The sequence below is a fragment of the Chaetura pelagica genome, unplaced genomic scaffold, assembly GCF_000747805.2.
Source record: "Chaetura pelagica isolate M959 unplaced genomic scaffold, ChaPel_1.0 scaffold112, whole genome shotgun sequence".
In the NCBI taxonomy this organism is placed as follows: domain Eukaryota; kingdom Metazoa; phylum Chordata; class Aves; order Apodiformes; family Apodidae; genus Chaetura; species Chaetura pelagica.
Window position 1 is genome coordinate 2,048,608 of NW_009952798.1, and position 14,129 is coordinate 2,062,736.

The 14,129-nt window shown below is 40.6% G+C and overlaps 2 protein-coding genes across 2 annotated transcripts in view; one reads left to right on the forward strand and one right to left on the reverse strand.

The window, feature by feature from the left end:
- The window catches only part of CTNNA3 (catenin (cadherin-associated protein), alpha 3), a 431,886-nt gene that overhangs the window by 222,249 nt on the left and 195,508 nt on the right, over nucleotides 1-14,129 (reverse strand). The window lies entirely within an intron of this gene.
- Nucleotides 10,665-14,129, forward strand: part of LRRTM3 (leucine rich repeat transmembrane neuronal 3) — an 81,722-nt gene continuing 78,257 nt past the window's right edge. The window contains exons 1-2 of the mRNA XM_009994845.1: nucleotides 10,665-10,933; nucleotides 11,313-12,844. Coding sequence (XP_009993147.1) covers nucleotides 10,930-10,933; nucleotides 11,313-12,844 — 1,536 coding nt within the window. The 5' untranslated portion in view covers nucleotides 10,665-10,929. The remainder of the gene's footprint in view (nucleotides 10,934-11,312; nucleotides 12,845-14,129) is intronic.

Here is a 14,129-nt window from a genome sequence, read left to right on the forward strand (position 1 = left end):
GATATGGGATTAAATATTCAAAAAGAGAAAAATATACCAATGTAGTATCCTTTTTCACAGTGCAATTCTGCAAGTGAACCACATTCATGATATGATAATTAATACTGTCACCAGTTAAGAGAGTTGACTGAAAAATTGTGCTAGGTCTCTCTCTCTCCATGTCCCCGATCTAATTAAATAAAATCTTTTAAAATAGAAGGTCCAAGCTGGAAGCTTATCAGTACGATGCTAATTCCCACCATGTCAGTAATGCGTGATGACAGAAGGAGACTTACACAGGCCTCACGAAAGGTACAGTAACTGTCACAGGCAGATTTGGACTTTTTGCACTCACACCAATAACCAGAGCAGTAACTGTTACTGGAAACCTTTTCTAAATGTGGCTTTGGATAAAACTGTGTTTTATCAAATTTAAGGGGCTTTGTAAAATCCTACAGTTCAGGTGTTACAGAGGCTGGCGTATTCACTCTTATGTTCCTCTCATGTTTCTGCGTGTACAGAAGTGTGGAATGTTAAATGTCTTTACACAAACACATGAATTATCAGCTTCTTTAAAATGTTAATCCTTTGATCAGCAAGTAACTGACACAGAATTCCAAATACCTAGGTATTTATGTAAGGAGCAAATATATTCAAGGACATTTATAGTTTTCTTTGGGGGCATTCTCTCATATAGAGGTGTACTGATACAACTCCGAGGGTTCTTTCCATTTACAGATATCTCTATTCTAACTTGACTTTAAATCACACTGAGAGAGAAGAACATTGAAATTACTATGTCAGATAAGAGTACTGCATCTCTTCCAGCTTTCTGTCTCAGAGTGGCAAGTACTGGGTACTCTAAAGGAAAATAGCAACTATCTTCACAGGAAACAGCTATTATTCAGTAACATGGCCATACCGCAATCTTTTTACTTCCTTTTCCTAACACCCATTAGTTACTTCCTGGCTTCTGCATTGAAACATGAGGATTTAATGTCTTAGCTTTTACCACCCTACATGAATTCTTCCTGTGTACAAACAGCAACAAGACACATCTCCTTGGAAGGAATCCCACAGAGACTGTATTGTGGGGTTCAACTGCCATAGTATAAACTAAACTGTTCAGCTGAAATTATGCCCACTGATGAAGTAAAAAAAAATCTAAGGCATATTTAGCTTCCTCTGAAAAGTCCTTCTTTTCTGCTTTTCCTATGAGTTTCAAAGTAAACATTTTTACATAATTATATTTATGATAGTTCTGTGTATTAGATTTGTACAGTTATCTTAACATGAGGATCCTTTTCAGGCTCTTATCAACAGAATAAAGTACACTTTCCCAGGAACTCAGTCTTACAAAGCCACACAGGAAACTGCTCAACACACAGCAACAGAAAAGCTCATAGAAAATATTGCTGTTGTGTTAATTGTATTGGTACTTGTCTATTCATGGTCTGGATTTTAATCTGGTCAATTTATCCAAATGACAAATAAACGATGACACAAACATATCCTGTCAGATCAAATCAGCCAGCCACGTGATTTCCCTATTACAAAGACAGAAGACTTTTCTGTCATATAACTATGACAAAAAGAGGTACCTTGCAAGGACAAGTGGATGGAGATGAGCCTGCTTCCTGTGTGTCTGGAGACAGAATGTTTGATTTTGAAACTGAGTTCACTTTTCTAAGTTCTTACTGTTTTCTCCCAATTCCTGTTACCATTTAGGAACACAGAAATGTGTAGACTCAGGTTCAACTCTCCCGTGCCTCTACTATGTGGGCTGACCAGAGCCTCTCCCTGGTTACCAACTGGCAGTGTTTCTTGCTTTCTACCCTGTATGCAGCTGGGCTGGAAGAAAGAAAAATATTTCTAAGCTTCACATGTACTTCAGAGAGACAAAACACTGGATAGAAGGATTTACAAAATAGAGGAACTACAACATGCATATGCCACTATTGTGGCAAGAAAGCGGAAAAGGGGAAAACTCTTAATTCTCTTCATAGCAGCTCCCTCTTTTCTTCCCTGTGCCTGCAGCACTCTGCAACATGTTGGTCAATCAGAAATGAACATCTTGTAGATACTTATTGTGATGCAGCAGGCAAATGCCATTTATAATTGAGCCTCTTTGAGCTGGTTTTGTCATTTGCTTGCTGTCCAGTCCACTAGATTAAAACCAGTTAGTTTTAATAAACACTAGAGTACACTGCCACAGAAACTAAAATAAATCTGCAGTAACCAAGATTTTTGTTTTTAAATTAATTATATGGAGTCTGCTGTACTTTTGTAAATCACTTAAATATGCCAGGGGGTTTGGTTGTATGTTTATTTTTTTAAATCACATTTAAGACAATTTTCTTGGGTAGACATAGCCTGAAAGGATGAGCTACTAAGTCATTTAAATCTCATATGTTTTCCTCAGAGCTCTGTTTGCCAGACCCATCAATTGAAAATGAATAAGAAGGATGGCAAATACAGAATGGAATAGTCAGAACATACCAACAACAATTCACCTTTTGTGTTTATTTTTTTTAAACCAGAACGTTCTAGTCCATCATTACTGGGCACGAGTGAGTGACCTATGTGACTAAGTAGAAGCAGATGCAGGCTGGTTAACTAACCACCATTGTCAGTATAATTAAGATTCTGAGCTTTCTCAGGAACACCAGTTACCAAAGCTGGAATACCTAAAAGATGCAGTAGCTTACTTCATTGAAAAAGACTTGCTTGAACTATTAAAAGCCACAAAATCTGAAAATTTCAACAAAAAAAGAGAATAAAAAAATGTTTGCAGGAAAATGCCAGATAACAGAATTAGGCTGAAGGCGGAGAAAGAAGTGACTAAGCATGTAACTGTAACCATTTGGAATAAATAATTTTTATGCCAGCCACACTGTGAATGAACATAATTACATGCTTCTTAACTTCGTTCATGTTTTCCTTTTTCAGTTGCAAATGTGCTCAACTGTCATGTTTAGTTTGCTCTTCAAAATGTTACTAATGCTGTAGAGCAACACATCACTCTGTCTTTGGATTTGAAATCACAAACTCAGAATACCACGCTGGAATCCAACCATGAGTCCTAAGAAAGGTAATCTAGAGAGTTTTTTTCTCTGTAGAGTTCTTCATGCTTAAGCAAGTGAAAGGAGAAAGAAATTATTTCAGAGTATTTCAACAGGTTATATGGGACCAAGTTATTCTGCAATTTTTAACTGCTTACACTCATATGTCTGTTCACACTCATGAGCAAGAAGACTAGGAAGTACAAGAGTAATTGTCTGATCTACTAACCTAGGCCTGATCCTAAGAAATGCTGTGTATGCATATCTTCCATTTCAACTAGCTGAAAAGTGTTCGCCACCCATTACAATTATTATATGGGAAATTAAAAGCAATATTCAGTAGATTTTTAAATAGCTTTTACAGTGCTACTGCTGTAACATCAAAAAAAGGTCCTGGAGAGAACAGAAGTTGCCAAGCTTAACAACCAGAGATTTGATATAATTTTGCATTTTTAAAACAAGCCTGTTTTTCTATACTATGTTGTTCTTGCACAGAATTATGCTGTCAGGTCCTTCTAGCTCCAAAAAATGCACCAAAATAAATGATACCCATAGAAAGTAATAAAAATTACAACAGATATGGAATAACTTGTTTTGGAAGTCCAAAAAGGAATAGAGGTCTTAACAGATGGAAAAGACATATGCTTGAAAATAACTAGTGGCAGACTAAAAGAGAAGTCACCTATTATGCAGATCAAATTAGAGGATAATTAAATGTCACTACCTCTCTCTCATAAGTGGAGACACTGAAACCCAAATAAAATTAGGATAAAAACTCAAGTTTGGAAACCAAATTAGAAGATTTTTTTAAATGGTGTTTGATATGATGTGGACATCATGGCTTCCTAGAATGAAAGTTCTTGCCAGCTGCCTCCCTCCAGCAGTCTAGAAGCCACACAGCAGCCAACAGAGATTCCCACGCTCACCTGACAGAATAACTAACTCTATGACTTCAGCATATGATGAGACACTAGGGCAGTTTCATTTGGAGAGCCAAGAAGCAACTATTTAAATGTGTAATTGGGAACACATCTGAAATTCCCAAGAACATGTGAACGTGCATTTATTACGTGCTCTGTGCTGAGCAGCTAAGTATTCACTCCTCAGAGAAGTATGCACAGGGTAGGAGTTAAGAAGGAAAAGCTATAGGCAAAAGCATCAAAGCAGAAAGAACAGAAAGAACAGCTGAGGAAAAAAGGCTTAAGTCCTGAGGTTTTCAGCTACACGTCAACATTGAAGACTGAAAAGGTCTAGGGTTTGGTGGGAAATAAAACTGTCAAAATGGCCATCTTCCTGACTACCACTCATTAGGCCTTTAGAAAATATTCTTCTTCTTACCAATAACATGAGATGTTCAGAGCTCCCTTCTTTCCTTCTGGTCAGAACTGGACACTGTCAGGACTATTTCCCCCCCTGCCCAGCAAAATGTCTATCAGAACACACTTATTTGTGTAAATCTTCTATGGAAACATATCCAATGAATGATGCTTCCAGTTTTCCATTTCATTCTCCAAAGAAGAAAAAGTATTTACTGTGCATGCACATGCTCCACCAACCCCAAGGCAAATTGCTCATCACACTAATTCTAGGTAGACCATTAGACACAGCCATTCCAAAATCCTGGATGGCCCCATGGCTTTCTCCTCAGTCTTATCAAGAAACAAAAGACCTACACTTCTCCCTTTTGCTACACACCAACCATGACCATCACTGGCAAGTCATGTGCTCTTCAGCTGATGAGGCTTGGTGCAGCCTATGACACCAAACAGAGCCTCAAGGGCCACACAGGTTCTGAAAACCAGATTCTCCCAATTCCCTCTGAAGCTCCCCACGGCAGCACAGAGCTGCTCTAGGGATGCCACACGGCTTGGACCAGGCTGCAGCTCTGCTTGAATTCAGTTACACGGTGCCTCCAGCCTGATGTCCCAGCCATTCCAGTCCTCCACCAACAAAGTCAAGCCACTTTCCTAGAAGATCCCCACGTTAATCTGTCTCCCCAAAGAGTAAGTTCATTACCTTTGCCATCTAACACGGTCTGCCATGGATGCATGTGCAGAATTGTTGTAGCAAGGTAGAAATGAGATAACCTTGGGAGAGCAAGTCATGCTTCATAGCAAGCATCATGGTGAGATGTAAGGGTTTCTGAATGCCTCAGGTTACAGAAACTCCCTATGGAGGCTGAAGCACAGGTTGCTTGCCTTCAAATAGCTTCCAAATCATAAGACCAGAAGTCAAGAGGGGAACACTTGAGTGCCCAGTGTCTCATTAAGGATACCAAAGTTCTGAAAGGATCCTGATAATCTAACCCCTGGATGCGACGAACAGAGGTGGTGGGCTTGCATGCAGCAGCATCTACCCTGGGATTGCTTAGAGGCCCCCATGACCTAAGCACAATGCACAGACTTAAACAAAACTGTACAGCTGGAAAAGTTTCATTATTCAACTGAACTTAATTGTGCATGAAGAAAGGGAGAGCCCATGCTGCCCTGTGAGCCACAGCCCTGAGGAGATACTCCGGGTATACACAAACTGACAGATGTGTCCCTTATTTCCTTTACAAGCAGTTGGATTTTATGGAGGTTATTGACTCCTAAAAAGGGGGCATGGCTCCTATTCAGCCTCAGATGTTCCTTCAGTTTATCACAGAGTTTTTAACACGGGATCCTTTCACCCTCACAGAGGCCAGGAGAGGCCTTGAAAAGCAAATTGTTTCTGGTAAGAGAGCAAGGAGATATGTTTCATACACCCACCTCCCTCATCTACCACTTACTATCATGGTACTTTAGGGCAGTACTGACAAACTGTTGGGATAAGACACATCCCTACTCTCTTGTTCCCCTCCTGTATCTCCTCTTGTGCCTCAATTTCCCTTGCCTGCATGTTCCTTGAACTTGGCTTTCCCACATTTCCCCTTACATCTGTCTTTGGCAAATCCTGCATCCTGAGCTTCCCTCTGTCTTCCCACACTCTGATATTTACACTGGGAGTTACACTCCCCCAGCTCTAATCTGATGCTCTTGGAACAGCAGGTTCATTTAATCACTGGCTCAAAAATTGCAAACACATTTTATTAGACTTATCTACTCTTAATGATAGAGTGATTGCACACTGTAGTACCATTCAGAACAAGCTACCACTGCTAACCCAGCTGACTCCTAGTTTCTTTCAAGTGAAATAACAGCAAAGGAAAGACACCCACTTCACTTCATAAACTCAAAAAGAACACAGTGCAGCACTTGGTAACTATGGCTCCCCAAAGGGACACACAATTACACACATAAAGGCACTCCTAGACCCAGCAGCTCTGTCTGTGAACAGAAAAATGCTGTATCCAGAAGTCTAAATTCTGAAGTTTGTGAATAAAGAACATAATGCACTGTGCCTACAAAAGGTGACACTCCTTCTCTGAATGGGTTTCTTACAGCAGTAACAGAAATTGAAACTTTTTGAAAAAACATTTCTCTTTTTTTTGGTAACAATGTCATCAAACAAGAGATGCATTTTAAAGAGCAAGCACAAAATGTCCTGAAGAAGGCTATTGAGAAGCCAGTGACAGAACAGGGGAAGGCTTTTGACTGCTGTTTTACATAGAATTCCACTGGCACCTGGGAATTGCTTCTCCTTTGACAAGTATTCATCTCTACCCTGCACCCGTTCTGCTGGAATGACCTGGGAATTCGGTCATCCCTGCTTTTCCAGTGTCCTTAGCAGACAGATGTACCTGGTCATTATCATGACCCTGAAAAAATGCAAGATTGCTGTTTCTACTTGCCTCTGCAAAGTGTTTCAATTCCAAATGAGCTCTGTGGAGGAACAGGCTTTCACAGTGAATGTCAGCTTTTGATTCACCCTTTGCTATTCTGCTGCAGTTCTCATGTTAAGCTTTCCATTGAGAAGTTGCATCTAGCTAAGGAGATGACAGTGAGAATGAATGGAAAAAGCAAACATACTAGAATTTAACTACATAATCAAAACCAAACATCAAGCTGAATTCAAGCAAGTTACTGCAAAATCAGGCAGGAAACCTATTGAAAGTTCAGTACCAAGAGAAAAATCTGGGCTGTCACCAAGTCAGGATAGTGCATCATTTCCAAACAACTACGAATTTAATTCACCTGTCATGCTGATGAAGAAAACAACATGTTCACCACAGGCTCTGCCCAACACAGCACTTTTCACCAGTACCAACATTATGACATGTTTAGCAACACATTTGTCAATGTATTTTCTGATGCACCTCATTCTGCCCCTCAGAAAAAGGTCAGAACAACAAACTGGAGGAAGGCACAGAACTCAAAACTAATAAGCTTTCGAGATTCTGTGGCATCTCAATTTATGTCCACGGCTGAAATCCCAAAACAGACTGTGTGCAAGAGTACATACATAAATGAAACATTTCTTGTAAGAGTGTCAGTCCTTGCAGAATTGCATAAAATGCTGCTTTCATAGGCAGAACAGAAGGAAAAACATAGTTTCTGAGTGCTAATATTTGGTCAGCATAAGGTCACTGAGGGTTCTGGTACTTGGAGATTTTACCTCCTGTTCCCAACTGGGAACTGCTGTTCCAGGGCAGGAGGCAGGGCTGCCCAGCAAGGGCACAGAGGTGAGCCCAAAATGCCCTGTGACTACAGCAACCACCTTGCAGAATGAAAACACACAAACTTGCATCAAGCACCACTTGAATTTACACCAAGCCTTCAACAAAATCCTGGGGTTTGGACACTCCAGAGCTGTGCCAGCTTATCCATACAAGATGTTAAACAATTTGCCCTTGAGTTCTTGTTTCCCTGCTTACATGAGTTACATGGCAATGCAATGAGGTTACACAGATATTTAAGGCATAGTTGATACAAGTCAAAACTTAAACCACTTACAAAAGATGTATTCCTATCTAAAAAGCAGCTTTAACTTAATTATCTACTTTTCATAGTTTGTAATATGACCAGTCTGGTCTGAATTTTTGTATTAAGTGTTTCATACTGGGAGCAGCTTTATTTCCACAATTTGAAAAGAACCCATTCAGCTGTACAAAGATACAGAAATGTAATTTTAAAAAACTGTTTATCAGACTCTGGCACTTTTCCTGCTTGTGTAATTCAAAAAGGATCTCAGTAAAGAAAATTGAATTTGGCAATGCATTAACATAGATTTGATGTTCTCTCTGCATCTCTTGATGTCTCACCCCTTTCAGAAAAATGAAAATAACTCATGGTAAAAGAGTAGCTGTTCCCTCTTTTTCTGTCCAGTACATTGGCAATTATTAAAACCCTGGAAAAGCTACTGAAACCCTGCTGACTCATGGTGGCAGAGAAGTTACTTACTAGCTCCACAACAGAGATAGAGCAGGGAGAGAAGATACAAGAGGAAAAGTCAGAGAACAAGCTAAGTTTGGAGAGAAGTCTCAGACTAGCTGGTATACTAAGTAGTGTCAACTCTTCAGGAGAAGGAGCTTGTATATTATCTGAAACTTCACATGTTGTGCTTGAACCAGGGAAAGAATCACACTTAATTTCATGCCATCTAAGTTTAGGAACCTAATTGAGCCATTTCAATAAAAATTTTACTGGTCACAGGCATCCTCTGCTGTTAAGAGGAAAAGTAGCAGTTCCAAGAGGCAGACCGGTTGACCAAAGGTCTGAGTTGTCTTCTGAAGCTGCCCATCCAGCTCCATCAAGTACAGAGAGCCCCCCCAAGGCAGTAAGGAAAGACCTGGACCAGGCACAGCAGCTCTGGCACGTGACACTCTTGCCAGAAAACAGCTCCCCAACCACTGTCCCCAGCACTCTGTGCAGTTTGTCGCTGGCTCCTCAACCCTACCCATCAGACTCTAGAGTCAGACACAGGGGGGTGGTGACAGTGGCAGAGATGAATGGAGGAATTAACCCTTTCCCTCCCCACAAATCTGACCCAAAGAGGAGAATTTTCACAGGATGTGCCTCAATGCAGGGTATGTGTTCCTGACTTCTGCCATGAAAGATGTTCACAGTTGTTAGCCAGGGGCAACTAAGCTCCTTATTTAGGTACAAATTAGGTACAAGTTTAGGCACTACAGGTAGGTGCGCCAACACTAGTGGGATTACTCTAAGCCTGAAGTCATTGACAGACTAAGTACTAGGCAATGTTGGCATTTTAATGTGTGGAAAATTTCAGGTTTCATCTCATCTTAACTTCTTCGCTGCTCACAGCAGTGAATAATAAGGGAAGAGTCAAGGCACATTATTCCAAGGGGTAAGGATTCTGCCTCAGAAAGGAAAAGCAGTTCTCAGAGCTGTCTGGTTGCATTTGAGAGACTGAAATCTGTACTCCTCTTTTAACGAGCAGCACACTTCTCTTCAGGCTCTAGCCTGTTCTTGCATGACAAACAGCCATGATTTTACACTTTCCCACCATCATCTCTGATCCCATATTTCTTAGTGAAGGAAGACTGTCTATGTGGTGCATTTGCTGTACTGCCATCTTACCTTTCCTCTGCCCAGATACTAGCATGTGCTCTCTCTCCGCAGCACACAGGAAAGTAGGGAAGGGGAAGGAAAGAGAATAAAGCTCTTTATGTGATATAGAAGGACTGCCCAGAGCCACACACCTAAAAAACCTCCTCATGTTCTATCTTCACTTAAAATCCTGCCACGTCATAAGTTACAGTAAAAATAACTAACCTGGATAGGGTACTACACCAAGCTGCTTAGTCCCTGTACTGTAATGGTTACGGAAGCTTGTGTTTGAAGTGTTAGCATTGTGGAACAAAGTGACAGCAAGTTGAGAAATAAATGACCACAAGACTCTCTTCTAACCTTCTGGCACTGTGCCTTTTAACAGAGAAGAAAAAAGCAAAAAAGCAAAATGTCAACTCCAAAACATTTTTCATGTTGTAAAATATAGTGTCCCCACTGAAACGCGTGATGAGAGACACACTGCGGGGCTGATACCTCACCCAAAAGTATTGAGTTATTGCAGAAAGGTTATGTGAACACATCTCTAATGCAGTGAGGGGAAAAAAAAAAAAAAAAAAAAAACGCCTTAAAAAAAAGCCTTAGGGCCAAAAATTTGTATCTGTGTCCTACAAACGTCATATCAGCCCTTCAGACAAAAGTCTCGAGTGACACATGCTGAGCTACTAAGTTCAAGGACGCAAAACAGCTTTCCCAAACTGCAAAAGAGACAAAGAGGGTTTGGATATTCCGGCACACCTCACTAGTTGACATCCAAGCTGACCACTCCACTCCTATTAGTCACTCAGAACACTCACTCTTTTCCCAGCAGAGCTTACTCATTTGCAAGATAAAAGGAAGACATTTCTGCACATGCCCATAATACTCTTCACCACTGGGGGCAGCTTTACATAAGACTGCGTTCGCCGAAACCAAAGCAACAGTCGGACGGCGCTTGCAGAATGACAGCCTGCAGGAGTGAGCCCAGCTTGCTCATTGCACCGGCTTCTTCTCCCTTCGATGCTACAAAGCAGCTTCCCAGCCGGATCGGGTACTAAGTGAGGGAACTGCTGTGCTATGGAATACAGATGTGTGAATTCAGATAGCTAAAGGTGCTTGGAGGAATCTAACATGCTTTCCTATACAGAGAAATTTTAAAAGCCAGGTTTCCTCACTATAAAGATGCAAAAACATAATATCCATGAAGATCCGATTACCTAGGAAGAATTTGACATTTTGCTGCGAATGCTGTGTTGGGATTGATTTATTCTTGGAGTATTCTGCATGGCTGGCAAAGAATAATGTTCCAAAATCGGTCCATCTCCCAAGGGGTCCAATTTTTCTTCCTGGGTGTCAGCGAGCCCTGACTCACTACCGTGCAGCTGACAGGGGCTGCCATGCTTGTGGCACACTAAGCAAAAAACAAAAGACCTAAGGACGACCTTTGAACAACACAAAGGATGGGTATGTTTTTCCTGGTTTTTTTTTTGTTGTTTTTTTTAATGTATAGTTCATAGCCACTGCAGTGTTTTTTTTTAATGTATAGTTCATAGCCACTGCATAGCCTGTGCTTTAATTACTCCATAGACTTACCTTGATGTGATTTGTTATTACAGTTAAATTGCTTAGGGATCACACCTTTTACCCAACTGTTTTGCAGTATTTATATAAAGGCATTCTTTAAAAAAAAAAAAAAATAATCTGAGTAAAGAGAACAATATGAGAAGTAGCTGAGTCGAGCTAGGGATTTTTAAATGATTGTTGAAATAAAAGATGTTAGCATGATTGAAAGAAATGCCTGATGTGTGGGGGGATAACTTTTCTAAGTTGTTTTTATTTCCAGGTTTCAATGTAATTAGGCTACTGAGCGGATCAGCTGTAGCTCTGGTAATAGCCCCTACTGTATTACTGACAATGCTTTCTTCTGCTGAACGAGGATGCCCTAAGGGCTGTAGGTGTGAAGGCAAAATGGTATATTGTGAATCTCAGAAATTGCAGGAGATTCCCTCAAGTATATCTGCTGGTTGTTTAGGTTTGTCCCTTCGATATAACAGCCTCCAAAAACTAAAATACAATCAATTTAAAGGTCTTAATCAACTCACCTGGCTCTATTTAGACCATAACCACATCAGCAATATTGACGAAAATGCTTTCAATGGAATACGCAGACTAAAAGAGTTGATCTTGAGTTCCAACAGAATCTCCTATTTTCTTAATAATACCTTCAGACCTGTGACAAACCTCCGGAATTTGGATCTGTCATACAATCAGCTGCAGTCTCTGGGATCTGAACAGTTCAGGGGCTTAAGGAAGCTGCTGAGTTTACATTTGCGGTCCAACTCCCTAAGAACCATCCCTGTTCGAATATTTCAAGATTGTAGGAACCTTGAACTGTTGGACCTGGGTTATAATCGCATCCGAAGTTTAGCAAGGAATGTCTTTGCAGGCATGATCAGATTGAAAGAGCTTCATCTGGAGCACAATCAATTTTCTAAGCTCAACCTGGCACTTTTTCCAAGGCTAGTCAGCCTTCAAAACCTTTATTTACAGTGGAATAAAATCAGTGTGATAGGACAAACGATGTCCTGGACCTGGAGCTCATTACAAAGACTTGATTTATCTGGCAATGAAATAGAAGCTTTCAGTGGACCCAGTGTTTTCCAGTGCGTGCCCAATTTACAGCGCCTCAACCTGGATTCAAACAAGCTCACATTTATTGGTCAAGAAATTTTGGATTCTTGGATATCTCTCAATGATATCAGCCTTACTGGGAATATATGGGAATGCAGCAGAAACATTTGCTCTCTGGTAAACTGGCTCAAAAGTTTTAAAGGGCTGAGGGAAAATACAATCATATGTGCCAGCCCCAAAGAGTTGCAAGGGGTGAATGTGATCGATGCAGTGAAAAACTACAGCATCTGTGGCAAAAGTACCACCGAAAGGTTTGAATTAGCCCGAGCTCTCCCAAAGCCAACATTTAAACCAAAACTCACCAGGCCTAAACACGACAGCAAGCCCCCTCTGCCCCCAACTATTGGAGCCACCGAATCGAGCTCTGAACCCGAGCACGACACGGAACATATCTCCTTCCATAAAATCATTGCAGGCAGCGTGGCCCTTTTCTTGTCTGTGCTGGTGATCCTGCTGGTGATCTATGTGTCATGGAAGCGTTACCCAGCCAGCATGAAGCAGCTGCAGCAGCGCTCTCTCATGCGAAGGCACAGGAAAAAGAAAAGACAGTCTCTGAAGCAAATGACTCCAAGCACACAGGAATTTTATGTAGATTACAAACCTACCAACACTGAAACCAGTGAGATGCTGCTGAATGGAACAGGACCCTGCACGTATAACAAATCAGGCTCCAGGGAATGCGAGGTATGAACCATTGTGATAAAAGAGCTTTTAAAAGCTGGGAAATAGTGGTGCTTGATTGAACTCTAGGGACTATAAAGGGAACGTTTTTCTCACTTCTCTGGCACAGCTCTTCCATGTCACTTTTTTGTACATTCATAATACTGGTCATTTTACTCTCATACATAATCAACTCATTGAAATTTTAATATCGTAATCAATGTGAAGCCAGAGCTCTGGTTTAATACAATACCTATTGTACAAACCCTCTGCTGATTTCATTAAAGTCTCTCTTGTTTTTAAATAGAAAACTTCTTTCATAAGTGAGCCACTGCACCTGCAGCAACTGTGCCTCTGCTTAGGGAGAAAAATGACAATGGGAAAAAAAAAAACAAACCCAACTCAGCTTCCCTTCCTCCCTGTCTCCCCCCAGCCCCCCTGCTCTGAAACTCACTTTTTGAACCAAGAACAAAGTAAAGACTGAGGTACTGTAGCATCCTGTGAATTCCGAGCTGAGGAGACAGATAATGCAGAAACAGCTCTGAAAGAATGCCTGATTTCTGCCCAACACAAGATGTGATGAAAAGCTAGTGGGGAGTTAAAGCACTCTCTTAGGATGTGAGATCTCATCCCAAAAGCAAACCTGAGGGAACCCTAAACTTAATTTAAAAATTAAGAATAAAAACGTACAATGGGATTTACTGTACTGCAATATCAAATAGTGTTTTTAGGGCTGATAACTATTAATTGAAACCTGTTTATGTGACTTCATACAAAAGATGCCAGTGTTTATCCCTTACATCCAGTTGCCTTTCAGAAAGTAGTCAAAAGGCATTCATTAAATGAGGAGCAGAAATTCCTTATTGATGCAATTAGAGGAATTCAAATGTTCAGCAGCAAAAGCAAGACCACTTCCTGCACACATTTGTTTCAGTGCTCATTAGAAATTCTCTTTTCAAGACTGTCAAAGACAATGTAGCTGAGGAAACCATTATATCCGTCATTTTCTTCTATTTCTTTTTATTTGGCTGGGCTGAGCTCATTAGGGTTTTGTGATGTTTTTTGCACACTCTAATAACTAAATAAAGCCTCATTACTTACAAAGCCAAACTGAGCATTTTAGAAATACTACAAGTTACTCATCCAAAAATCCTTAAAGAAATCAGTGAAATATTATTTTCCTCTCTTAGTAAAACCCTAATGACATTACCAAATTTCACATATATTAATTTTTCATGTGCAGTAATTCATCAATGATGCTGGACAAAATACAGATTTGTAACTCAGCTACTCCCTGCCCTCCCTCTCC